The sequence below is a fragment of the Neofelis nebulosa genome, chromosome 2 (genome assembly GCF_028018385.1).
Source record: "Neofelis nebulosa isolate mNeoNeb1 chromosome 2, mNeoNeb1.pri, whole genome shotgun sequence".
NCBI lineage: Eukaryota > Metazoa > Chordata > Mammalia > Carnivora > Felidae > Neofelis > Neofelis nebulosa.
In genome coordinates this window covers 31,417,875-31,445,433 of record NC_080783.1, presented here as the reverse complement: position 1 = coordinate 31,445,433, position 27,559 = coordinate 31,417,875, and the positions used below count along the sequence as shown (strand labels likewise).

Here is a 27,559-nt window from a genome sequence, read left to right as displayed (position 1 = left end):
ACCACTACTATCCCCCCAGTGAAATTTTTTGTCTCATAATTTCTTTATAGAACATAAGTTACTAATTCGGCTAATGATTGCAATTGCATATTCTATAATTCCTAAAGAAAAATGCTGCAAAAATGTAGCTTAATCTTAATTCTGTATAAATTTAAAATACTGAATTTATAGAGCATGCAGTGTTGTTTTGTGGAATATGTCAGAAATGAAGGCATTAATCCTCAAGTTGTCATACAATTTTGGGAGCAATTTGTATGAGTTTAAACCCTAATGTCCTTCCTTCCCAGAACCTGGATACTTTCTTGTGGTTTCATGGTTGTGTGGATGTTTGGGCCAGGGCACATTGCCAACTAATTGCCTTGCTGTTCCTGCAGGTCAGGAATCCCCTTAGATCAGGCTAGTAATTGGCAGTTACTGTTCCCAGTAACAATTGGCAATTTCAATAACCTTCTAGGCACTCCGTTCCTCTTCAGTCGTACCTTTGTTGAGTTATCTTAGAAACAGGTGGTAAGCTTTCCTCTTCCCTCATCTCACTGGCACCCACATTCTTTTGAATGTCCCAGGAAAGGGTTCGCTCTAGATGGGAGTATTTAACTTTTCCACCAGCCATTATCCTAGTGCCGATGGATGATTTTTCCGAAATGCAGCTGTTGAAGGCTTTACTGTCTCCCTAGCCCACTGGAGAGCCCACCGTCTCTATTTGGAATGTAGTACTCTGCTGTAGGGACGTTCGAACATTGGGGCTCAGAACCTCTTCCCTCTCTTAAATCCTTGGGGACCTCAATGTGCCTAAGTTTATATGGTTTATATTTATCAATATTTTGGATTAGACGTTAGAATGGGTGTACCTAAAATATTAAAACTTCTTTCATAAATGAGCCCATTACATGCTAACACAAATAACATTTTTCTGAGAAGTAACTTTTTCAAAGCAAAACCCTTAGTGAGGAAAGTGCTATTTTACATTTTCACATCTCTTTAATGTCTAACTTAATGCAAGGTGGTTGGAATCTCCAGTCTCTTTCTGCATTTTGTCAGTTTTCATAGGTTCTTTTGGCTGATGTTTATGAGGAAGGTTAGAATTTACACAGATAATGTAGTTGGAAAATTGTGTATGTTACTCTTTAATATTATACCAAAACTTGACAACTTCTTTGTAAAGAAGAAACTGAAAATGTATTAATGAATTTTATATACTGTTAAATAAAAATCCATTGTTTATCTTGCATTTTGAATGAATTTTTTACTCAGATGATTTCATGGCATCATACATTGTCTCCTGGATTGGTAGATATTATGTAAATATCACCACAGTTTGTTGTTGGTATCAGAATTCTCACACTCCTAAGTATCACCACTGATCTCATCAGAACTGTCTTTAAATATTGGGAAGCTGTCAAGCTCATGGTGGGGGAATACAAGATACCCACAATTCTAATTTTTGTCAAAAAGCTGGAATTTGACTAAAAATCCTCTCAGTTTCCCTTTAAGTGACAGATTTACTTTATTTTAAAAAAGTCTGTATGGAGTACCTGAAACTAATATAGCACTGTGTGTTAATGATACTGGAATTAAAATCAGCTTAAAGTCTGCCAGATACCAAAGTCTGGAAAACCATAGTTTGTCTATCATTCTTTCAAGTAAAAATGTTCCATGGAAACAGCTATTTCAGCTTGCAACCTAATTGTACAAAGTTTTTTTTTTCTTTTTTTTAAAGAAAATTCTAGGGGTGCCTGGGTGGCTCAGTTGGTTGTGTCCGACTTCGGCTCACCTCATGGTCTTGAGGTTCATGAGTTTGAGTCCCACAGCGGGGGCTATCTACTGGTAGCTGGGAGCCTGGAACCTGCTTTGGATTCTGTGTGCCCCCTCTCTCTCTTTGCCCCTCCCCTGCTCACACTCTGTCTCTCTCTCTCAAAAATAAATAAACATTAAAACAATTAAAATTCTATATCAGAAGGGCTTTATGCATATTTCCTATTTGGTCACATAGAATATTAGAGATGCATATTCAAGAGAGGAGATTTAATGGGGTGCCTGTGTGGCTCAGTCTGTTGGATGTCCGACTTCGGCTCAGGTCATGATCTCGCGGTTTGTGACAAGTTCGAGCCCTGTGTTGGGCTCTGTGCTGACAGCTCAGAGCCTGGAGCCTGCTATGGATTCTGTGTCTCCCTCTCTCTCTGCCCCTACCCTGCTCATGCTCTCTCTTTCTCAGAAATAAGTAAACATTAAAAAAAAATAAAAAAAAAATAGAGAGGAGACTTAATAAAATTTGCAATGCTTATTGTTTCAGTGAAACTGCTTTTTGTAAGCTGGAAGTCAGTTGTGAAAATAAAATGAGTATTCGTAGTGTGCAGTGCCTCTACAATTCTTCATGCTAAGGCATCAACAGTTTTACCCAACCTCAGTCCCAAGGGCAACATATCCTATATGGCAAATCTATAATCATGGAAGTAGTTATGACATCTTGGACTTCCTGAAAAGGTCTGGGGGTTTCTGACAAGTCTGTGGGCCAACTTTGAGAACTGCTGCTCTAGTCCACATGTCCTAACTGCGTAGGTTGCATTATGAGATGCTCACTCATACTAGAAACATCATTGTTGACCCATGAAGCAGAGCTTTGCTACTTTTCCTCCTTTATCCAAGCACCCAAATTAAGCAAATAGTTATCTTTACATTAACCATAGTTTAGTCATTCCTTATTTAAATATTATGGGAGTAAGTGGGATGAGCCTAATCCAAGTTGGAACCTCAGTACCCTTTTTCCAGTCTGGTCCTACTTGTTGGCTCACATATCTGTTGCCATCGTTGCCCATCCTTTTATGAGTTTCCCTTATCTTTTTGTGGTTCCCAATAGCTTATCCTGAGCTCTGCGTTGAGATAGCTTTCTACTGAATTTTAATACTGTCTTGGCAAAAATTTCAATCCTGTCCTCTGTTGGAGTGTCCGTACTTATTTGCTGAAGTTACGTCTATACTGTGAAATATAAGAGTTAAGGTTAAGTCTACTTCTAGAAGCTACACTGTATTAAATCTACTGACTTTTTTTTACCAAATGAAGGAAATCATTTCACTAATTATTCTGATTTTAAAATGTAAGTGTGAATTGACCTCAGCTTGTAAATTCCAGGTGTGGTTCTTTTACTTACCAGCTCTTGAACCTTTTATGAGGTGTGCTATGTCCCTGAGCCTTATCCTCATCTGTGTACAAGTGTTAGTAATGTTTACCTGTAAAGACTAACGTCATTATGTACAAAGCAGCTACCAGAATGTGTCACGCATAGTAGATAACAACTGTTTTTAAAATTACAATTTATTAATTGGGAACTTAAGCCTTTACCAGTTCTAATTTTAGCGGTCACATCCATTGTCACTATTCTAGAATGAAACGGTGCCCTCAGAATAGTCGTTTTTTTGGACACATGTACATTAGTTGAAGTTGGAGAAAACATTAAGTGTACAAGTAATGGACAGCACATCTGAAACAATGAGAAGTCTTATTTTCAATATTCAAACATGACAGACTCATGTTCAAACAATAGGGTCCCTAATTTGGTGGAATTTTTATTTGATTCACAATCTGAGGTTAAAATTATTACTTTGACACGATAACCTTATTAATGACTTGTTCATTGGTTAGTTACATCAATGGACAGGTTTTATTCTGAGAATCTCTGCTTTTTTAATTGAGATAGCTTCAGGTCTACAACATGCAACAATATTTGCATGTGTTGTGAAATAATCACCACAGTGAGTCTAGTTAGCTTCTGTCATCATAGTTACAAACTGTTTTTGTGATGAGAACTTTTAAGATCTAGTCTTTTACCGACTTCTAAATACACAGTTCAGTATTTTTACCTACAGTCATCGTGCTCTGCAGTACATCCCTGAATCTCAGATTCTTTATTCAAATCTCAAAGGTAGATGACAAGGCAGAAGATGTCTGGGGTGATAACAATGAATATAGAATAAAAACATCAGTTGCTTGTGCACAGACGCTAGATTTTTTTTTTTTTTTAAGAAAGGGAGAAATACCTATATTTCATCTGGGAATATCTATTGTGTTTGTGTATACCAAATGAGCTGTAGAAGTTGTGGTCTACGAATACGAAAAGCAAATAAAAATCTTGGCAGCTGGGGCACAACTAAATGCTTGCCACTCTCCCTGTAAGTTAGTTATTAAAGGCAAACTTTTGATCGTTGATCTAATGTGGTGAAGAATGCTGATTTTCCTGTTGGACATGATAGTGAAAGGCAATGCAGCGTATCAAAGCACTTACAATGAAAGGATATTTTTATTTCTACTTTTAAAAATTGATTCTGGTTTTCAAGGAACTTTCCTTATATGCGCATATTGGCCCTGTTAAAATCTGTTTTGAAGAACTTAAGGCAAATAGCTTCCGAGAATTTGGACTCATTAGCAGGGCTTAGTCCTTTGGCTGTATTTCCTGATAATAGTTTTGTTGGGTATGTGAATGTCAGAGAGCAGGCATAGTAAGAATTTGTCTCCTCTGCTCATTAGTGAGTACATACAGGATGAGGTAGAATGAGGCAGACCAAGGACTAATCAGTGTATTTTAGCGCTCTCCCCTTTCTTTTTTACTTTTTCTTCTTGTTTATTGGGCATTAGTTTAAAAGCCTGTGTTTAATAGGAACTTTGGCATATGTAAATATTTGATGTGAGTATTTGCTGGGTTCAGTTTTCATTTGCTTTTTCATTGCCCTTATGAAGAAGACTGGAGAGGATGTCTGTACTGATTTAGAAATGTTAAGAATTTTGGGGAGTGGCTTTTCAGTATCCTGCAGTGTATTAATCATGTTTATGGCTGTGACGTTCTTGATATTTTTTTGACTTTGTTCTTTAAGCCAGGCTTTTAAAATTCTTTGAAAAGTACAAAATGTCCCCACTTCATTGTTTTAAAAAATGATTAAAAAGTATAAAATTTTTGAAAGGTGTTGGTATAGCCTTGAAGGATAGGCTGTGGCTATTGACCATATGGAAGGCGGAGTCCTGTCCAGGAATGCCCCACCCTACAGCTGTTTGGCTCCCCTTGAAAGGGCTTACGGGGACTCTGCCAGCAGAATAAGGATATTCTTCCTGGCATGGCTCTTCTGTGCCATCTGGTTCAGAGCTGTGGCCCTACACCCAATGGCAGATTTTCTTACTTTGGAAGCAGTGAGCCACATTCTTCAACCGGTGGATAAAAAATTCCAACCATTCCAACTATCCATGCCTATAACTGCTTCTATTCTACACAGATCACAGAGCATCAAGTGCCAACTCTTTAGACCCAGACTCAGGAAAATTGTGCTATAATCCTGGCTCTGCCACTGGCCAATCTTGTGACTTCAGGGAATCCGTTCACCTACTCTGGGCCTCAGTTTCCTCAGCTGCAAAATGAAACAATTTGATTAAAGTTCTTCTTTGATGAAACGATTTGTAACCTCTAACCGGTAATTTTCATATACTCATAGGAAAGCTGTATTGCAAGAATGTAGAAATTACTGGGATAAATAAGGTTTAGCACTGATGTTGAGTGGCACATTTCTTAACATGTTTCACAGGATATCAAGGACACTGGAGGAACATCTTGGGCAATGTGTGAGAGGTTACAGACTCTTAAAAACTTTTGTGACTGTGCATTGGTCCTTGAACAGATGATTGTTTGCTGATTGTTTCCTGTTGTTGGCTGGTGCAGTTTTCCTTTCTTGAACTTACTCTGGTCCTAACCATTTGCCTTATGTCTCAATAAGACATTATGCATATGACAGTCACCGGTAATTGAGTGTGCTGCTTGTTGAGCTCGTGCTGCAATTATAATGCTGGGTTGGGCTCTTGAGTGGGGAAGTAAAGGAAGTATATTAAGGTGATGAAGACATTGCCCGTACACTTGAGAATGAAACATACATACAACTGGTCATAGAGGCAAAATGAAACCTATATGCACAAAGTGTGAACGAGGTAGCATAAGGGCTTTGTAGAGGGAAATTCTGGTGGGAGATTGGGGAAGGGTTTACATGTGAGATGAGGAAGTATCTGAGTTGGGCCTAGAGAAATGATAGCTAAGATTTAAATGGTCATTTCAGGCAAGGAAGAAGAACTTTTTGGATTGAAGCAGCAGTAGGATTCTAAGTACATGACTTTAGGAAGGCCACAAAGTATTTGAAGAAAAGAGAGTAGATGTAGACAGACCATTGGTTGACTATTGCTGTAATGTGGACAAGAGAGGGTGGTTAACTTTACTAGGGAGGTAGTTGTGGAAGTGAGGAGGAAAAGTGGACAGATTTGAAGTAGATTTAGAAAAAAACAATTGACAGAATTTGTGGATGGATTTCATAGAGAGGTAAGGGAGATGGGTTTAGATGAATCCTAAACTTTTAGCTCACAGAACTGCAAAAGTACTGTCATTCACTGAGAAAAGAAATGCGTAGAGGGTGAAAGGTCATGTATGTACTCAGTTTCAAGCAGGTAGATTTAAGGCATCTATAAAGTATCTATGTTGAGATGTCACAGTGGATCTCAGTAATAAGTCTTGATAGAGATGTGTTTGGGAACCATCTACTTAAAAAAATATGACTATATTTTTGGAGCAGTTTAAGGTCCACAGAAAAATTGAGGAGAAGTTACAGAGATTTCCCATAAACTTTTACCCTCTCCCCTACACGTAGCCTCCCCCATTATCAACACTTACTAGAGTAGTACACTTGTTATAATTGATGAACCTACATTGCACATCATAATCGTCCATAGTCCACATTACGGTTCCTTCTTGGTGCTGTCATACTTTTGTCCAGACATATAGAATGTACATCTGTCTTTTCATTGCCCTAAAAATTCTGTGCTCTGCCTGTTCATCCCTCCTCTGCCCCAACCTCTGGCAACCACTGATCTTTTTACTGTCCCTCTAGTTTTGCCTTTTCCAGAATGTATATGACATTGGAATCATATTGCATGTAGCCTTTTCAGATTGGCTTTCACTTAGTAATATACATTTAAGGATCTTCTATGTCTTTTAATGGCTTGATTGCTTATTTTAGTGCTGAATAGTATTTCATTATCTCAACATACCACAGTTTATTTTATTTACCCACTTACTGAAGGGCTCTTGGTGGCTTCCAGGTTTTGGCAATTATGAATAATACAGCAATAAACATCCATGTGCAGGTTTTCATGTGGACATACGTTTTCAACTCCTTTGGGTAAATACCAAGGAGCTTGATTACTGAAGTATATGATAAAGGTGTGTTTAGTTTTGTAAGAAACCACCGAAGCGTCTTACAAAGTGTCTGTGCTATTTTACATTCCCTCCAGTGAATGAGATTTCATGTTGTTCCACATGCCTGTGAGCATTTAGTATTGTCAGTGTTCTGGGCTTTGGCCATTCTAATGGGTATATAGTGGTATCTCATTGTATTAATTTGCATTTCCCTGACATGATGTGGAACATTTTTTATGTGCTTTTTTTAAATGTCATCTGTATATATTCTTTGGTGAGGTTAACCGTGAAGGTGTTTGGGCAATTTTTTAAAGTGCTTATATATTTTGAGAGAACGAGAGAGAGTGAGAGAGAGCATACACGTGAGTAGGGGAGAGGCATAGAGAGAGAGAGAGAGGGAGAGAGAGAGAATCCCAAGCAGCCTCCATGCTCAGTGTAGAGACTGACACAGGGCTCGATCTCACAGCCCTCAGATCATGACCTGATCCAGAATCAAGACTTGGACACTTAACCGACTGAGCCACTCAGGCACCCCTTTGCCTTGTATTTGATCTTCGTGGGAAACTTCCGCTTTCTCACCACCAAGTATGTTAGCCGTAGATTTTTTGAAGATATTACTTACGAAGTTGAGGAAGTTCCTCACTAATCCTCCTTGCTTGGAGTTTTTATCACGAACGGGTATTGCATTTTGTCTGATTTTTTTCTGCATTTATTGACGTGATCATGTGATCTTTGCATATTGATGTGCTGGATTACATTAATTGATTATTAAACATGAAACAAGCTTGGCATACCTACAGTGAATCTGAGTTGATGGTAGCAGTGTACAGCTATTTTCATTCACGGTTGTTTTCAGTTTGCTAATGTTTTGTTGTGGATTTTTATATATACGTTCATGAGAGACATTGGTCTGGGTTTCTTGATGTCTTCATCTCATTTTAATATTAGGGTAATGATGGCCTCAGAGAATGAGTTAGGGTGTATTCCCTCTGCTTCTGTCTTCTGACGGTGATTTTAGAGAACTTGTATGATTTTTTAAAGACAATTTTATCATTTCTTTCTTAAATGTTTGGCAAAATTCATCAGTGAACCCATGTTAACCTGGTGCTTTTTGTTCTGGAAGGTTATCACTTAACAGTTCAACTTAACAGATACAGGTTTATTTATATTGTGTATTTCTTCTTGTGTGAGTTTTGGCAGATTGTGCCTGCCAAAGAATTGGTCCATTTCATTAAGGTTATCAAACTTGTGCACATAGAGTTTTTCAGAGAGTTCTCTTATCTTTCTTCTAATGTGCAGTGGAGTTGTAGTGATGTCCTCTCTTTCATTTCTGATACTGTTAACTTGAGCAGTCTCTTTTTTCTTAGTGTAAAGAATCCGCTTGTATTTATTGATATTTCTCTATTGATTATTCCTTGTCAGTTTCATTGATTTGTGCTGCAATTTTGTTGTTTAATTTGTATTTGCTCCTTTTTTCTTTAGTTTCCTGAAATGGAAATTTAGAATATTCATTTTAGATTAATTTTTCTTTTCTAATATGAATGCAATTGTATAAGTTCCCTGAAAGCACTGCTTTTGCTCCATTGTGTGATTTTTTTCTCTGATTCTCCAGGTGTCTTATATTTTCTTGACTTCAAGTATTACCTGTTTGCGTTGTTCCTTTCTGTTTGTTTTTTGTTAGCCTCTGATTTCCATGGGGAGTCATAAATAGTGAAAAGTAGTAGAATCTTGGTATTTTGTAGTAGAACTTGGTATTCTCACTGTGACTTTGGCTGTGCCTTTTATGTTTTGGACTCCGTCTTTTAGCATGTGAAGGACTTGTAAAAATTTCAGAGAAGAGTAAGAAAAAGTATACTTAATGAGATAGTTATGAAGAAAATCAAAATTTTGGTTAGTTTTGTATAGAAAAAAGAAAGCAAGGGATGATTTGATGATAAACTTCCATGTTCCTTTGTGGAAAGAGGTATAAATAAATAAGCCTTCTTCCAAGTTTATGAAGCATGACTCACTATGGAGGTGATCTAGGATCCAGTAATTTTTCCAATCTGAAAAGACTGAGTAAGCGCAATAGAGGAGAGAAAGTTCGGCTGGGAGTGCTTTCCCATTGGTAAGTGTGGCTCTAGAGATCAAATGTGTGGGCTTGACATAGCCTACTGGTGACATCAGATTGGCCTTCCTTAGCTGGCATCTGTTCTGATTAGTTAGTGCCTTTGTGCTTCAGGTTACTAAGTTTTTGATACACTTTAAGTTATCACTGGCCCAATTTTATATTTTATTTCATCCCTAGATTTTCTATCTCTATTTCATATCTCTGTTATGTCTTGGACTGTTTCAAAACTAGTGCTGCTGGGTGCCTGAGTGGTTCAGTTGGTTAAGGAGCCGACTTCAGCTCAGGTCATGATCTTGCGGTCGGTGGGTTTGAGCCACGCATGGGGCTCTGTGGCTGACAGCTCAGAACCTGGAGTCTGCTTCGGATTGTGTGTCTCCCTCTCTCTCTGCCCCTCCTCCACCCATGCTCTATCTATCTCTGTCTCTCAAAATTATAAACAAACATTAAAAAAATCCAAAACTACTGCTGCTCTTGGGTAACATTTGCTGGAATGTTAGGCCAAAAGTGAATGTGACCCAACATTTCATGATGGCTGGGCTTCTAAATTAACACTGAAAATTTCTGAACATGTGTCTTCTAGTTACTTAGTTAACCTAAATTATAACCCTTTTCATTCCAAACACAACTCTGGAGATGGGTCTTCTTCTGATGCACTAATTTTTATTCATATTTAATTTGGAGCAATAGAGACACTTTAAAAAAAATACACTTAAAAAAAAGACAGTATAATGTATTTGACTCCTGGTTCTACGCAAAATTAAGACACTTTAAAAAAAGACACTTAAAAAACAACAGTATACTATATTTGACTCCTGTTCTAGGCAAAATAATGGCCTCCCAAAGTTGTTTATTTCCTTGTTGTCAGAACCTGTGTATATATTATGTTACATGGCAAATGAGAATTAAGGTGGCATATGGAATTAAGATTGCTAATCAGTTGACTTGGAGATAGGGAGATTGTCCCACATTATCCTGATGGGCCCTATGGAATCACAAGAATCCTTGTATGTGGGAGAATTAATCAGAAGAGGTCAGACTGGGCTGGCCATTCCTAGCTTTAAAGGTAGAAGGAAGGCCTTGACCCAAACAATGTGAGAAGCTGTTAAAAAGGCCAAGGAACAGATCCTGCCCAAGAGTCCCCAAATTAGGAATTCAGCTCCAGTGACAACTTGATTTTAGTGCAGCGAGAAGGGCATTAGACATAAGAGCTATAGAACTATAAGACAGTAGCTTTAAGGTACTAAGTTAGTGACAATTTGTTCTAGGAGGAATAGCAAATGAATAGTATCCTTATTTATTACTATTGAACTATAGGAAATACTTCTCCTATTCTAGATTCCAGGCATTTATAATTTTCCTAGAAAAATTAGCCTATTTCCATTTTATCAAAGGCAACCATGCTCATTTTCAAAGAGAGTGCTATTTCTTGCCTGTATAAAATTGGGCATAATCTGTTTTACCATTGAATGTTTTTATATCTACCTGCATTTTGTGACCATATATACATATATACACACATATGTGTAAATGTATATATAACTATATATAGAAAATATTATAAAAATATATTTTGGAATAATTTACATTTTTTGATATTGAGGTCAACTCTTATGACTTGCATATTAAAGTAACCTGACATTATTTTTGGCAAAAGGTAGACTGTAACAAGGAGAATGTATTTGAACATTCTTATTGGAATGGCTTAGGGGGTATGACATTAGCACCGTAAGGAATGACAGACAGTCATCTCCTGTTTGGTTCATCAGAGAACACTATTCCTTTGGCTGCCATAAATGTCGATACCAGCCATTGGCCTTCAACTTTTGGAATCTGATTATAGACAAAGTATGGTTATCATTACAGAGGAGAATGCAAATGTTTTCCACTTTGATAATGTATAAGGTAGAGATGACAGATATGGAAAGTAAAAGGGCAGAAGGACAGAAGAGTAGGGACTGTGATGTTCTCTTTTACTCTGAGGAATGAAGAAATGCAGTCTTTAGATGATAGAATTAAAAATAGAAGTTTAAGTTATTCACTAAAGATAAAAGTAGCCTTTAAAGGACATATATTTGAATAACAATATTGGGAGAAAGAAGGATGGGGAAATTGGAGGACTCTACACTTAGTTGCCATCATGATATCAAAGTCAAAAGGTGATTATTTCTAAAGTCATTGAGACTGTGAGAAGTGCTTATTTAGAGAGGAGCTAACATTTAGTTAGACTAAAACAGATGCCTAAAAGAGTTGCTTCTGGAGAATACCGTGGACCACCCCTCTGTACCATTTAATTTTTACAATCAAAGTAATTCTTACACACGGTTTAAAGCAGGAGTTGGCAAACTCTTTTTGTAAAGAGCCAGATTGTAAATAGTTTAGCCTGTGCAAGCCCATATGACACCTCCGCGGTTGCAGTGTGAAAGCAGCCATTCAGATGCTCACATGAGTGAGCATGGCCGTGTTTCACTAAACTTAATTTACAAAAATGGATGATGGGCAGGATTTGGCCTGTGGCCCATAGTTTGCCCATTTCTGGTTTGAAAGGTCAAACAGTGCTAAAAGGCCCCAAACTAAAAAAAACAGGGGTTTATTGATTCTCCCACCAGGCTGCTTCTAAGAAGCACCCACCCTCAACCTTTTTTTTTTTTAGCTGTCTTTTTTAGGTACTAATAATACCTTTTTTAGGTAGTAATAATTCTAAATAATTTGTGAACCAAGGGATGGCAGTGTGCTTTTATTTACAAATAAAGAACTTACTGCTATCTCTTTGTTCGCCAATCTTTTTATATCCTATTAGGGTACCTGAAAATTATAACTTTCTTATCCTTTTTCCGTTTTTCTACCCCATGGTTGCCCAAAATTGTTGGAATGTTTGGTTAACTCTGTATTCAGTGTTTTTACTACAGTAGCCATGCAGATGTTTACTCTTCAGCCAATAACTATGATTCCTTCTTGTCCTGTACAAATTTTTGTTTTCCCTGAAATTAACCTATTTGATTTGCTTAGTTTTCTTTGAGTCTCATGCTTTCTTTTCTCTCCTAATAGTGGCAGAAAATGACTCTGTAGTACCGTTTTCTTTAGATTTAAGTCTGCCATAAAATCTGACAATTTTGTGTAGTTCCTTGATAACCTCACTCCTGAAGCCCTTCATTGTGCTGATCCTGTCAAGATCCATTGCTCCCCAAACTCCTGCATGGCTATAATATTAATTGCTATCACTATTTCTTAGGCGGGCATTCCTTTCTCATGTCTTTGGTGTTGGGTCCTCTGTTTCCCGTATCTGTCATTTTGGAGGCACATATTCCCCTAACTGCCTATGAGGAGTGGCTGGGGAGGAAGACCACTAGCTTTCTGTAGTTGGATGGGGTAGCAAGATTCGAATGCTCTGAACATGGGATACTTGTGTTCAGCTTTTCCTGCTTCCTTTCCTGTGCTTTCTGTGTTCTTTTTAGCTTCATCAGTGTTCCATCCATTGGATTCTGGAGGAATGGCCCTGTTGTTGGAAAAACAGAGTTAACAGTAGTGGGAATAGTATGTCAATACTTCTGAAAATCAGAGACTGCTAATCCTTCACCATTCCTATGATTGCCATATTGAAAAGAAGTTTTATACACAGTGAGCAGGAATACGGTTGATGATGTCTTTATGTTTCTCTTAGAGTTACATGTTTTTATAAACACAGCAGTACCTCTTCTGATATAAATTAAAATTCTCTTTTCTATGTCTTGATTTCTTCAGTAATGAAGCATAAAACTTTCTGTGTTTGAATAAAGATCTGGAGTCCATCTTGGGTACTTGTAGAATACTTTAAATCTTCATTCATTCATTTATATACATAAAGATACACACACAATTCACATTATCTGTCAAACTGTACTTTGGAATTACCTTACAAAGATGCTGGCATCATAGCAGCAATAATAGTGGGATTTAATTGGCTACATTCAGTAAAGCTTGAGTTGTATGAATTTGCATTCTCAAATTCCTATTAAAATTCATTTCATAGCAGAATGCTTTTTAGGGTTTCATAATAAATTATTTAAAAAGTTATAGCTTCTCCTTCTCTTTGGGGACGTGGCTGCTTCCATTCTTTGGCTGTGGGCTTTGCATTCCTTTGGACCACACAGGCTTCTAAAACCTTGGCATCCAGGTCTTTGGACTATAAAATTTCATTGAAAACAATTAACGGAAAACAGGATTTAAAAAAGAAAATCAGCTGTTTTCTTTAAAATTGTTTTGAAACACCGTATTTCAGCATTACTAAATTAGTAACGGTTTAATGTTTTGGAAGTATTTCATACTGGGAAGTTTTTGAAATAGATGTATCAATTAAATACAAGTACAATTTTTGTTAATTTCAGACTTTAACATTTGATTTTCCTGATAGAACTTTGATTTTAGATTATAATGTATTTAATCCTGAAGATTTACATAAGACTTAAAGTTTTATGCATTTAACTCTTAGATTCATAGAAAAAGGAAATTTCCATAGTCTTGTAAAGTGAGTGTACTGTGATGATGTAGGGAGTAGATGTTAAAATAATTAAAAATTGTCCTTAAAAAAAAAGAACTTAAATATCTGGACCTTTTTTTCCTCAAATAAGTTTAGGTTAATTCCAGGATGAAAAAAAAAAAAATGAACCTTTAAATGAACCTTTACATTTCTTTATACAAAGAAAACTGAGATTATGGTTACTTCACGAAACTGAATGAGAAATGGCATGAGGTGATTAACATTCTCTTTTAATATTTAGTTGATAAATGAAATAGAAAGTGAAGTATATGCCTTGATGCTTAAATATTTTTCTTCCTACTTGAAAAGGAAAGTAAGTAGTAGTATCAAAATTTGGATTATGAGATAAAATCGAAAACTTACCCTGGAATTGTTGGTGCTCTCATTTGGAGACTACTTTTATTTAATATGGGATAGCACAAGCCAACCACAACCTTCTTTGTGGCTTCATCTTTTATTCTGGTGTCCCCGCCCCTCTCCCCCAGTAAGATGGGAGGACCGGTCTCGGTGGTCTGTGGACAAGAATCCGCTCATAGCCGGTGGATTCCTATGAGTTTCTGAACTCGTGAATTTACTAGTCAAGGATTGAAAACCCCACATTTGGGGTCGTCAGTAGGGAAGAGTTGTTTTCGAGCGAGAAATTAGCCTATTTAGTACAAGGTACGTAATATAAAATTCTCAGGTTTTCATTTTGTTTCTCTACCAGAGTAATTCTGTTACCTAGGATTGTAGAAGACCCCTTTCTTTAAATCTGTTCATAAATTAGTGAATTTTCAGGTTACACAGCAAGACACAGAATAACTGATAGATTGAGACGTAAAATTTGTTTTGCTCAGACTTTCTGCTTGGAGATGCTCTATAACTGTGGAATCATGCGGAACTTCTGAAAACTTTTTTTTTTTTTTAATTGAAGTATAGTCGATGCACAATGTTACATTAGTTTCAGGTGTACAACATAGTAATTCAACAGCTCTGTACATTATGCTTACGAGTGTAGCTACCATCTGTCACCATGCTCTATTACACCATCGACTCTATTCCCTATGTGGAAAACATTATTCTTATAATACAGAAGAGATTTCTTCTTGCCAGAAGTTTCTCTAACTTTAGGTTCAAAGCCCCAAGGAACTTTGAGGTTCTAGATGCTGTAGGTTTGAGAGTCAGAAGGGCTCTTTAGGATTATGTAATTCTCACTTCCATAAGTAATTACATTACATAGATAATTCTCACTTACTTTTGGATTATGTGTAATTCTCACATTGTCTGCAGTATAATCCAGATAATTTATCTGGTGCTTAACTGAAAATACAGTAATTTGCCAGTCCTAGTTGAAAAGCAGGTAGTGTTAGACTCGAGAGAGATGTTTGTCTCCGATATGGTATCTCCCTGAGAGATTACCAGTGATAGTGTTGACAATAAGAGAATTTTGTCTGATAACTTGAAGAGCCCAGTGCCCCATAAACTGTGGTTCTATGTTTGAAATAGCAAAAACATTTTCCTTTGTGTTCTACGGTTTAAACAAACCTAAATCATGTCTTAAGATGAATGAGCTGACCTTTTTCCATTCACCCATATTGGTGTTCTCCAGTTCATTAATGACCACCCCTTAAATTTTGAAGAAAATACTATAAATATGGTGTGTCCACTTAATATAGAATGAGATTATTACTTGCTCTGTTTTGGACACAGTACTATTATCATAGCTCACGATAGTGGTAACATATTTAACGTATTTGTCACACTGTTGACTCATTTAAGCCTGTGGTTCATTAAGCCTCCTCTCTGGGTCTTATAAGTTTTGAATGATTGATGGTCAGTAAGCCACGTTTTCTGTGGGTGGGGGAACCCAGCCTCTCTGTCTTTTGGGACTGTTACATTCCTTTCTTTTATTTGCCCTAAGATTTGTTCTTATAATTTTAAGGAAGCTAGTTCTAAACAGCTTTTTTAGAGGTCTTATTTAATTATTTGTAGTCATGGTCATGTGTAAAGGGAACCATTATGTATTTCAGTTTGACAAAAGAAATCCTATTTTTTGAAGCAAAGAGTTCTTAAATTATGAAAAGATTTTTAAAGTATACCACACATACAGAAAAGTGCACAAGTAAGTGTAGCCAGCGCATCAAGAAATAAACCATGACTCTAGAAGCCCCTTTGTGCCCATTTTCTACTCACTGCCCTTTCCCTCTCAAGGGGTAATCAGTCTCCTGACTTCTAACATTATGAAATAATTCTGCCTGTTTTAGAGCTTCTTGATGGAATCAGAGTATGTACTTTTTTGGGTATTTGACTCCCATCAGTGTTACGCTGTGAGATTCACCCATATTGCTGCATAAAGTTGTAGTTTATTCATTCTTGTTGGTATTTAGTGTGCTGCTGCATGGACATGGTGCTTACTCATTTTACTGGTGATGAATATTTGGGCTATTACCAGATTTTTAGGTATTAGGAATTCTCTTATGAATCTTACAGGACATGTGTTTTGGTAATTCTATATACTTGCTTCTGTTGGATATATATATCTAGGAGTGGGATTGCTGAGCTATGTAGGATGTTTATGTTCAACAGTTTAATGAAATGTACACTCCAGCGATCAGTGTCTGAGAATTCTGGTTGGTCATAACTCATAACCCTAACTCATCCTTAATCAATTTGGGGGCAAGATGAGCATCTTCAGAATATTGACTCTGTTAATCCTTGAAACTCTTCTTTAGTTTTTTGTAAAAATTGGTAAGTTTTAGCATAAAGGTTTTATGCATTTTTTGTTAGACTTATTCCTAAATATTTGATTTGATGATGCTATTATAAATGTTGCTGTTTTTTAATTTTTGCGTTTTCTGTTACTGGTTTGCCTTAATTGTAGGTTTGCCTTGTTTGCTAAGATACTTTTTATTGTGAATTGGTGGTGAATAGTCTCAAGTGAATCCATTGTGATCATCTAATTTTTATCCTTTTTTCCCTTACTCATTAGGTGACTACCTCAGTTGATTTTTGAATTTTAAACCACTCTTGCATTAAGGGAATAAATCCTTTACGTATATCACTGAATTTTTATTTACACATATTTTATTTGAGATTTTTTTCATATTTATCCATATGCAAATTTTTGTAAATTTTATAATTTTTGTATAATGCCCTTGTAAGGCCTTTGTATCCAGGTTACATTGTCCTCATAAAAAAGGATGGGAGAGGCGCCTGTCAGTTAAGCATCTGATTCTTGACTTAGTCTCGGGTCATGAACTCACAGTTTGTGGGTCCCAGCCCCGAATCGGGCTCTGCGTTGGCCTTGCAGAGCCTGCTTGGGATTCTGTCTCCATTTCTCTCTGCCCCTTCCCTGTTTGTGCTCCCCCACCTCCCCTCTCAAAATAAATAAAAATACACTTAAAAAAAAGGGAATTTTTTCTCTTGTAGTTTCTAGAAGTATTTGTATGAGAGTGACACCCTTTCTTCCTTAAACATTAGGAAGATATTATCTGTGAAGTAATCTGAGTCTGGTTCTTTATGGGAAAGTTTTAAAATTTAATTGTTGTCTTTGTATTTCTGTTTCCTATTTTTGGCCAGTTTTGGTAAGTTGTATTTTTTTTAAATGTTCATTTCATTGTCAATTTTATAGGTCTAAATTTTTACCATATATGTTTAATGGCTGTAAAAATCTAAGATGGTATTGCTTGTCTTTTTCCTTGATAGTGGAAATTTGTGTGTTTTTTCTTTTTTGTTTGTTTTTTGATCAGTTTTGCTAGGTATTTGCCAATTTTATCAAGCCTTTCATAGAACCAACTTTGTTCTATTTTTTCTTTTTATTAAATTTTGTTCAATGTTTTTATTTTATTTTTTGGGGGAGGGAGGGTGAGAGCATGAATGGGGGAGGGGCAGAGAGAGAGAGGGAGACACGGAATCTGAAGCAGGCTCCAGGCTCTGAGCTGTCAGCACAGAGCCTGACATGGGACTCGAGCTCACGAACTGAGAGCTCACGAACTGAGAGCTCATGACCTGAGAGCTCATGACCTGAGAGCTCATGACCTGAGAGCTCATGACCTGAGCCAAATTCAGATGCTTAACTGACCAAGCCACCCAGGTGCCCCTATTTTTTTTCTCTTTGTTTCCTTCCCTCTGTATTTGGGTTTGAATAGCTCTTTTTCTAGCTTCTTGGGCTCAGCTTTTCTTTTTTCTCATATTTGCATTTAAGGCCATAAATTTGCCATTAAGCACTGCTTTAGCTGCATCTCATAATTTTTTGTATGCTGTTTTAATTATTCTATGTTAAGAACTATTTTTCAAATTGGATTATTTGGAACTGTATTTCCAAACAGCCTGGCATTTTATAGGTGTATTTCTGGAATTGACTCTGACTTTGATCAAAGAACATATTCTCAGTGATTCTGGACTTTTGAAATTGGGTGTATATTCCATATGCACTTGTAGAGAATGTTTTTTCTAATCTTTATGGATACGGTGTCTTATACGTATGGAATATAAATAAGTTAGGTCCCTTTGTTAATTGTGTTAGTCAGATGATTTATATCTTTGTCTCCTACCAAAAGTCTCACTGTGATTTTGGATTTACTTTTAAAGATTTTTTTTCTTCTTCAAGATTTATTTAAATTTCAGTTTAACACCCATTATACTATTAGTTTCAGGTGTAGACTTTAGTGATTCATCACTTACACACAACACCCAGTGCTCGTCACAAGTGCCCTCCTTAATACCGATCACCCATTTAATGCATCCCCTCCCCTCCAGTAACCCTCAGTTTGTTTTCTATAGTTAAGTGGATTTGTTTGTTTATTTATTTTTTAAGTATCTGTCCATTTTGGCAGCATATGTATTGAAGTTATCAGGTACCTAGGTTTAGAATTGCTTTCTTTCCATTGGATTGATCCTTTTATCATCACGAAATGTTCTCCTTTACCTTTAGTAATGTTTCTTAAAGTCTCCTTTATCTGACATTGGTATGGCTATATCAAGTTTCTTTTGGTAGGTTCATTTTTAAAGCTGGAGTAAATTTACAGGTGGACTTATTCACGTTTATTTTTTATATAAATTGAGGTTTTTAATTCTGTTGAGTTTGCTGGGTATTACTTTCAACCCAGCATAAAAACCCTTGTTGCAATTCTAGTTCTCTTGAGTTCCTTAGAAACATGATTAAAATGACATCACTTGTGTTCCTGTCATACTCTTGGTTAATCTTTTTCAGGAAATTAGAGGCGTGTTCTGAAGTCAGGGCCAGCTCATAATATCAAGATTTATTACTTCCTTTTCTGGCTTCATTCTGTCCTTTCAGTTGTCAGTGCTGCTCTGCTAGGCTTTGCTCAGGCATCGTTTTCAGGAACTGCTTTTTCCCTACACTGTCTGTGGTTGGTTATTCAGAGACTCTTGCTCTGTACCTGTCCCCAAACAGTCTCTACACTTGTTCTGACTACTATCTCCTTCCTGGGTGCTGGTGTTCTGGGGCACCATACTCTCTTTTGGTCTGGAGTAGTTGGGAGAATAACTGCAGAGGATTATGATAGAAGTAGTTAAAGTGTGCATGGATGAAAACCTTCATAATTCTCTTTTTAATTTCTGATGCCTCAAGCTTCATCTCTGCTCTGAGCAGGAAGATCTTTTTTCATTTCTTCTCCAACGTTTAATTTCATGATTATGAAGAATTATGTTCTGAAGCTTCCCTCACCTGGAAAATACTGGACACACTTAGGGAACTATTTTGGGGCCTTCCGTTATTGCCCTGTCATGTCCTCTACACTGTGACTTGCATGTGCTGCGTTGTGCAGAAGGCCAGAGAGCCTCCACGTTCACTGTGGATGAAGAACCAAGGGCCAGAGTAGTGTTGACTCGCCCGGATCCATATACTTAAGTAGCAACAGAGATGGATCTGATCCCCTGCCTTATTCTTAGGCAGTTGTGATTGTTGTTAAATTTTCTTTAAGTTTATTTATTTTGAGAGAGAGAGTGAGTGAGTGAATGAGCCTGAGCAGGGGAGGGGTACCAAGAGAGGGAGATAGAGAGAATCCCAAGCACACTGGTAGTGTGGAGCCTGACATGGGGCTCAGACCCAGGAACTATGAGAGCATGACCTGAGCCAAAATCGGGAGCTGGACTCTTAACCGACTGAGACACCCAGAATCCTCTGTTAATATTTTTTAATTAGTAAAAACAAAAAACCCAACCCTTATTTGCTGTGTTTAAAAAACACATTTTGACTCTGCTGTTTGTTAAGCATTTACCCTTGGGCAAGTCCGTTCACATGCCCATGCCTTGACTTCCTCATCTGTAAAATGGATTGATAACTATTTCATGAGGCTGTTCGAGGTTAAACAAGCTAATCCTACAAAACTCATAGTACCTATAGCACCTGCCCTATAGTAACCACTAAAGTTATCTGCTATGATGATGTTGACAATAAAATGGTGAAATGTCATTTTATGGATATATTTCACCAAATTCATGAAATTAAATTCTACACAGAAAATATTTAACTTTCCACTAACTTTAATTTTGCAATTGTTCTTGTATTCCAACGGGTACAATTATTTGTGTCACAACATGAGGTCACCGAAAAACCAGTTGCATTACTGAGCTCTGTAATTGTCACCACTGCTAAATACAGCTCTTTTCCAACACTGGCTCTTTCTTTGTAGTGCTTTCCTCACTTTTGAACCTGCTGCCATTGCAGGCTATTTTTTCTCTTTTTTGGGCCAGACGCATTTAGCTTAGAAACATCCATGTTTTCCCTCTTTTGATGATTGACGCCATCTCAGTGCTTGGTAGTCACAGCATCTTAGTATCTGGCTTCTCAGTCTATTCCTCCTGATATTGCAGATGAAAATTATTATTCTTCAGAACTCTGGCTAATAGAGATTTTCTAAGGTATAGGGTCAAATTTCATGTCTTCTACCCACAGTGAAGGATATTTGTTGCTGTTAATATCCGTGCCTATTTGGAACAATTTCTGCATTGATTAATTATAAGTTTCCTATAATTGTGGTCTTTCCATAATGCATATATTTTTGTTTCCTTTTCCAATTCATCCTTGTGGCTATTTTTAGTTTTAAAGTTCTAGTAGTAATTAAGTATGTATTATTGAAAAATAATGATAAGAAACTATCAGAAATAGAGGAAGCAATGTGTGCTATGTTATTTTTTCAATACTTTAAGAACCTAGGAGTATAAGTTCTAAGATTTATTGTGTAACACTTTTACTACAGATATTTTTGAAATAATTTAAGTTTTACGTATTACAGATATTTGTGCAATAGAGAGGTAAATTAACGTCGTGATCCTGAAAAATACAGTAAACTTTCCCAAATGATTGTGTGAAACAAGATGCATATGTGAACATCTTTTCATATTTGATCAGTTTTATTCCTGATGGTCATAAAACTAAGTAAATGAAATGCAAAATCTTGACTGCCAGGTAATGGTTGAATTTTTACATACATAAAGGAGTCAGGGTGAATTTATGGTCTTATAATGGCTGTTGGCTGCTAATATTGTATGTATATTCTTAAAGTGATCTATAGCACTATGGCGAAAATACCGTGGGGACAATATCACAGTTGGTATGCGCTGGGTTTGTTGATTTACCTCCCTTGGACATGTAAAATATTAACTGAGACTCCTTTCATATAACTTGTCTGTTTTCTTTCAGAATTAGATGTGTGCTCATCATTAGTCTACTCTTTGCTAGAGTGTATAAAATGGCAGTACCAAAGTGAGATGGCAGTGTTAGGGTTGCAAACAGTCTTTTTATATTCTGGCACCATGTATTTCACTTAATTTTTTTTTTTTTTGATTGAATATACTATTCCAAAATGTATCAAAATAACTTTATTACTTGATTTAGTTCTGCAAAACTTTTAAATCCTGTACTCTTTCAAATCACAATTAGACAATTAGAAATAAATGTCTTAGTTACAACTGCTAGGGCTTATTTTCCAGAAGGTCCTAGAGCCCGGACGTGTGGGATAGCAGAATGCTGTGGGACTTAACGGCCCCATGGAGCTGCCTCTTGTCTGCTCCCTTTGCTACTGTTCCTATCCTGTCCTTTGTTACTTCCTGAGTTTCCCTATTTTAAACCGGAGTCTTTGGTTTTCTTCTTTCTGTTCCTACCTCTAGGCAGGAAAACAGGCGTATTTTAATTTACACTGCAATTGTTGGGAGTAGTTGTTTACTTCAATCTTAGGTGATAAAATCTGCTTTTACAAACGGAGCATGAGAAAAAAGCAGACAACTTAATAGAGGTCTTTTAAGTAATTGAATATGTAAAAAAAAACAACTCTTTAGAACTCTTTATAATACATCACCTTTTACAAACATGGTCAAAATCAACAGATTTCATCTATAGTGTTGTAATATATCAAAACCCAACTCAATGGACATTAATAGAAATTAATTAAGTTGAACTCCCTTTGTAAGAAGGCAATTTTTACAAGGAAATGTAATACCCTGTAGATTTCAATTAGAAGTCCTGGGTGTATTTGGAAAAACTATGTTGCTCGTAGCATGGCCATAGCCAAAAGACTGAATTCCCAAAGATTACTGGGGGAGCTCTTTCTTTTCTGTACGGTCCAGTGGCTGTTACATAGTGTTTGCCTACTCTGGTGTTCTCCTTATTTAGAATCTAGTCTGTTTTACTTAGCTTACCTTTTATAGCACACTGACCTTGAGTTGGTTTAGATCTCTGATTAAAGAATCTGATGGGTGTGCTTTGCTATTCTTACCTGGTTATACAGTGGCTGCTTTTTTGTTTTTTGCTTTTTTTTGGCAATCTCTCAGGGCAAGAGAACCAGGCAGTTAAAGTTTCCTAATCATTAGTGTTTCTACCTATAAGTCTAATATTAGATGCAACGAAATTCCTTTCATTTTACTTGGAATAGCTTGTCAGATACTTGATAGAAAACTTAATTTTGAAGTCAAAAGCCTATCTAAGAAGAATTCCTTTGGATTTTTTAAGCCTATGACTTGATCTAGTCAGATTACTGAAAAGCTATGTTCTTGGGTCACATTTCAGTGTCCCTCTGAATAGATGCTTTAAAAGCTTTACTCTTATTTAATATAGTATGCCCTTGCCTTTTATTAGGGAGCAGGTAAAGGGGAGGCTCTGTGACAACCATTGCTATTAGCTTTTGTAATATTGCAGTTGAATTCTGTGGGCTGTGTTAGTTCTCCTCCTTTATAAAGATTCATTTGGTAAAGGCTTAGGGCTTTATCCTAGAAGAATTTCCTTCTTGTAAACTGGCACGTATTTGTTTTTTGTGTACTTTATATAAAGCTCAAAATTTTCCCATTTTGAGAAGCTTTCAGAGAATCACAGAGCCAAATCAATGATAGCTTGGGTATTCTGTAAAAAACTTACTAATATTTTTCTTCATTCATTGGCTCATGTTCTTGTCTCATTATTACGGTTGGCTTTCATATCTTTTCTGGAAATAGGCAGTATGTAAATAACCCAATGAGCTACATCATCTAATTCTGAGTTCTAGCATGAGTATGTAGCCACATATAGAATTAGGAAAATAACTTCCTTTTCTTAGTCCTTACATTCCTGAGTAGGTTTTTTAAGACATTACTTGGAAATCTCCTAAAGCACTACTGTGGTTGAGTGAACTGTTTCAGCTCCAAACCCAGTTCCACTTGCTGCCCTGTGGAGCCCTTGCTCCAGATGTCATCTCAAATCTTGGAGTTGAGGGCATGCATACAGCCTGGAGATTTAAAAAGATGAAGAAGTCAGTGGTTACCCCATTCCACTTGATAGATTGTAAAGTGATGATTGCCATCAAAGATTTCTCCCCTTAGATTTTTTTTCCCTCCCCTACAGCTTTGAGAATCTGAGTTTGAATTTCTAAGCCCATTTCAGAGTACCCTCAAGAAGACGTTTTTTCCCCCCAAAGTATTCTTGGGATTACCTAATTTGAAGTTATAAAAACTTTCTTGAAATTCCTTAAATAACAGTGGCACTTTATTTTTGCATGGTGATTTATCTTCCAGGGTAATTGATGCAATATGTATACTTTGATTTACTGATTTACCTGAAATAGGATAAAAATACCAAATGTTTATTGAAATAAAGAGGTAACATTTATTTATGGTGTTCAAACATTTTATTACTAGGGCCTATTTTTAATCAGTCAACTTATTATTTTTTAAAAAATTAAAATGTAGTTTTAAAAAGCTCGAGTCGTGAAACTTGTTGATTGTTCTACCATAGGATCCTGGCTACTGGGTGAAGATTCATCACTTAGAATACACGGATGGAGGAATCCTGGATCCAGATGATGTTTTGGCAGATGTCGTTGAAGACAAAGATAAGGTAGATGACTAAAACTGTTCCTCTTTGTTTTCCTCTGTAGAGCTGTGTGTTTCCTAGAGATTGAGATCCTTAACAAACTCATGTGTCAGTTATTGTTAAAAGATACCATCTGTTCAGGTTTCACCTGAACAGCCTATAAATCAAAGTTCTTCATCAGATGCTTGGAAAAACTTTGTCAAGGTTTGGGAATCTGTTTATGGTGGCCTAATTAGCAGACACTTCGTTCCCAAGGGTTCCTCATGTGTCTTAGTAAATTAGTGTCAGGCTCTGAGGCTGTTGGAGCTTTCATTGCCATTGTTGGCTTTGGGGTTTATTCTTGGCCCTTGCTAAATATTCAACTCAATGCCTGTGATTTGAATGTGTTTCAAACTAGAGAATACAGTGGGGAGAAAAGTCTTACAAAGAACTATGGTGAAATTTTTTATTTTTTAAAGCAGCTGGCAAACAACGGTCTTTTGTGATAGTCTTTGTTTCCATTGCTAAAGTAAAACAAAAAACAAAAAAACAAAAAAGACCACTAAATTGACTAATGCAAAAAGGTTGAACATATTTTGCCAACTATTTGAGAATACTCCCACTGCAAATATCTTATTTTAATAAGATTTTTCTTCTGATGGTAAACTGGAAAATATGAGAATAAACTATTCAGTTGCCACACACACAGGATTTTTGCTGTTGAGACACATTGTATATTACATCTGTGTTGGGCTCCTCTTAGCAATGGTTGAGGTGTCCTCTCTAATTGAACTCCAGCTCTCCTCTACGAGTGATCCTGGATTCAGAGTTTCTCCTCCTGTACATCCTTAGCGCTGTTTGTTCTAGGCTATTTATGTGTGTATCTATGTTTCTCTCTTTTGCTTTTCTGCACTCTCAGGGAGGGGTGTGTGTGTGTGTGTGTGTGTGTGTGTGTGTGTGTGTGTGTGTTAACCAATTGCACCAGAATATGGAGAAGTGATTTATTGAACTCAGGTAAAATTTACATTTTTCCTTTCCTGTAAGATCTTTTTGGACTGTTCAGATTTACATTAGTCTTTGCCAACATTCTATCCATTTTTTCCCCTTATTTTTCTGTTGAGCAAACTCAACTCTGGTTTGCTGGTTTGCTTTGCATAATAATAACTCATTTCATAAGGGACTAATGTCCCTAAATGTATTGTAAGTTCCTAAAGGACATGGACCAGAAGATTTTTATTTCCTTTGTGTTCCTTGTAGTAATAATATCCAGTACAATCTCTTACCAAACTGAATTCTCAAAGAACACTTACTGAATTCATGAGTGAAAAAGGAACCTTTACTCTCTACACTTGACTCCCGGTGTACATGATTTTGATGCATACTTCGTGTTTATTGCTTGGTCTTACAGTAAATAATAACGTATTATTTAAGTTCCTAAATTTAAAGGACGACTTTGACTTCTGTATTTCTGTTTCATTTCCTACTTTTCTGCAACCGTCTTATTTTGAAATAGTCTAGACATTTGGTCTGTTCATTAATGAAGAAAGTCTTCCCTTCTCAGATTTCACTGATGACCGGTATATTAAAATTAAAAGTCAAAGAGTAGCAAGTTTAAGAAAGGCTAGAAGAGGGGTGCCTGGGTGGCTCAGTCAATTAATCGTTTGACTTTGGCTCAGGTCGTGATCTTGCGGTTCACAAGTTGGAGCCCTGTGTTGGGCTCTGTGCAGACAGCTCAGAGTCTGGAGCCTGCTTCGGATTCTGTGTCTCTCCCTCTCTGTCTGCCTCTCCACCACTTGCACTCTTTCTCGTGTGTGTCTCTCTCTCTCAAAAATAAATAAACATTAAAAAAAAAAAAAAAGAAGAAGGGCCAGAAGAAAATGTCTCACCCAGCCTCATGCGAGACCTAATTACAGGAAGGATGTTTTCATGAACAGTGCTCAGGGAAATCATTTGTCCTACAGAGCTCTTCCGTTTAGAGAATACTTTTTAACTCTCCTGGCAGTGCCCTTTTAAACTATAATCCATTTACTAGACAGAGAAACAGCTTTTATTATGTGTAATCTCTATTTTAAAGGGGCTTCACCACTAGTGAATCAGGTGAAAAAATGAGGTAGTCAGTTAAAATCCTAGCCAAAGGATTAGTGCTATCTGGGTGAAGGTTTACCCATTTCCTTAATGTGCTTTTGCATTAAATGCATGAAGCTTAATTGGTATTATTTTGCAGAGTAGATGAGAATATATACTTTGGACATTGCCAGAAAAAATGTGTTCCCCTTTGCCCTTTTCAAAAATAATGTAAGTGAAAAAGAGCATCACTTTTTTTTCCCCCCTGACATTCTCTCTGAAGTCTTAAGATTGTCTGATAGTTGATGTATCCAGTGTGGAAATAAGGTTCTGCCAGACTTTATTACTTTTTTCAAAGTTTAGATTAAGAAGTAATTATACGTGATACTTCTCAATGTTTAGCGATATATCAAATTCAGCCATATTATCTTAGAGATAATATGAAGCTTAGATAAAATTATAGTTCATCTATTTTCAAATTGGCTATCTAATAATCTCTTGCATTTAGAATATAGAATGCAAGCCCAAAGAGGCATGGATGGATGTGAGTAATCCTTGGCCAATGCCCACTTACCTCAACTCCTAGGAAAGACTTGCACTACAGGTGAAAATGGCAGTTAGGAACTTTTGATGGCCCAGCTGGAGAGGGTGAAGCAGGAAAAACAAATTTAGGATCAGAAAGTGCTGTAGGCTGAGGCCATTTTGTGAGGCTAAGGAAGAGCCATCCAGTATACTTCTGTGAAAACTGATATTGGGGGCTAAATGGTATCCTCACAATCAGACAGTGGGATAATATACTGGAGTCAGCTCTTGACATCAATGACTTTCAAAACTTCTGGTCCCAGAAGTGGTTTGTCTGGGAGCTTATCTTGATTATTCCTTGGGCCAGCATGGCGCGTGCTCTTACGTGGTGCCTCTTTGGGAGGTTTTTTGTGTTAACTTGCTTACCCAGTAGAGGCCCCTCCACAGGGAGCCAAGTTTTTACCGTGTTGCACTATATCTTTCCTATATTTTGTCAAAATATTACTGGAGCAGCTTTGAAATTTTGCATCTTACGGTAACTGATATTTGTATAAAATCTTATGGTGCAACTGAATTATACAGTTATAACAGGCATTCTTAAAATTCTCTTGTTTTATGTATCTGTCTGATCTAAGTTCTTTGGGACAAGTATCTAAAAATTCACAACTTTACACTAATGCGTCTTCTCTGGCTTCCAAGGCCATGGACGTATTCACCCAATGACAACTACTTAACATTTTATGGAGCGCCAATAGTGTCCCAGAATTCTCTGGCGATTATATATTCTATTTTACTTTAGAGCGGCCGTGCAGGTGAGAGCTATTTATTATCCCTGTTCCTAATTTCTGAAAATAGCCCCAGAAATTGTCAGCGACA

The 27,559-nt window shown here is 36.8% G+C and overlaps 1 protein-coding gene across 3 annotated transcripts in view; it reads left to right on the top strand.

The window, feature by feature from the left end:
- PARD3B (par-3 family cell polarity regulator beta) overlaps positions 1 to 27,559 on the top strand; it is a 1,004,898-nt gene that overhangs the window by 120,764 nt on the left and 856,575 nt on the right. For all 3 annotated transcript variants that reach the window (XM_058707885.1, XM_058707904.1, XM_058707895.1), the window contains exon 2: positions 24,041 to 24,142. In XM_058707885.1, coding sequence (XP_058563868.1) covers positions 24,041 to 24,142 — 102 coding nt within the window. The remainder of the gene's footprint in view (positions 1 to 24,040; positions 24,143 to 27,559) is intronic.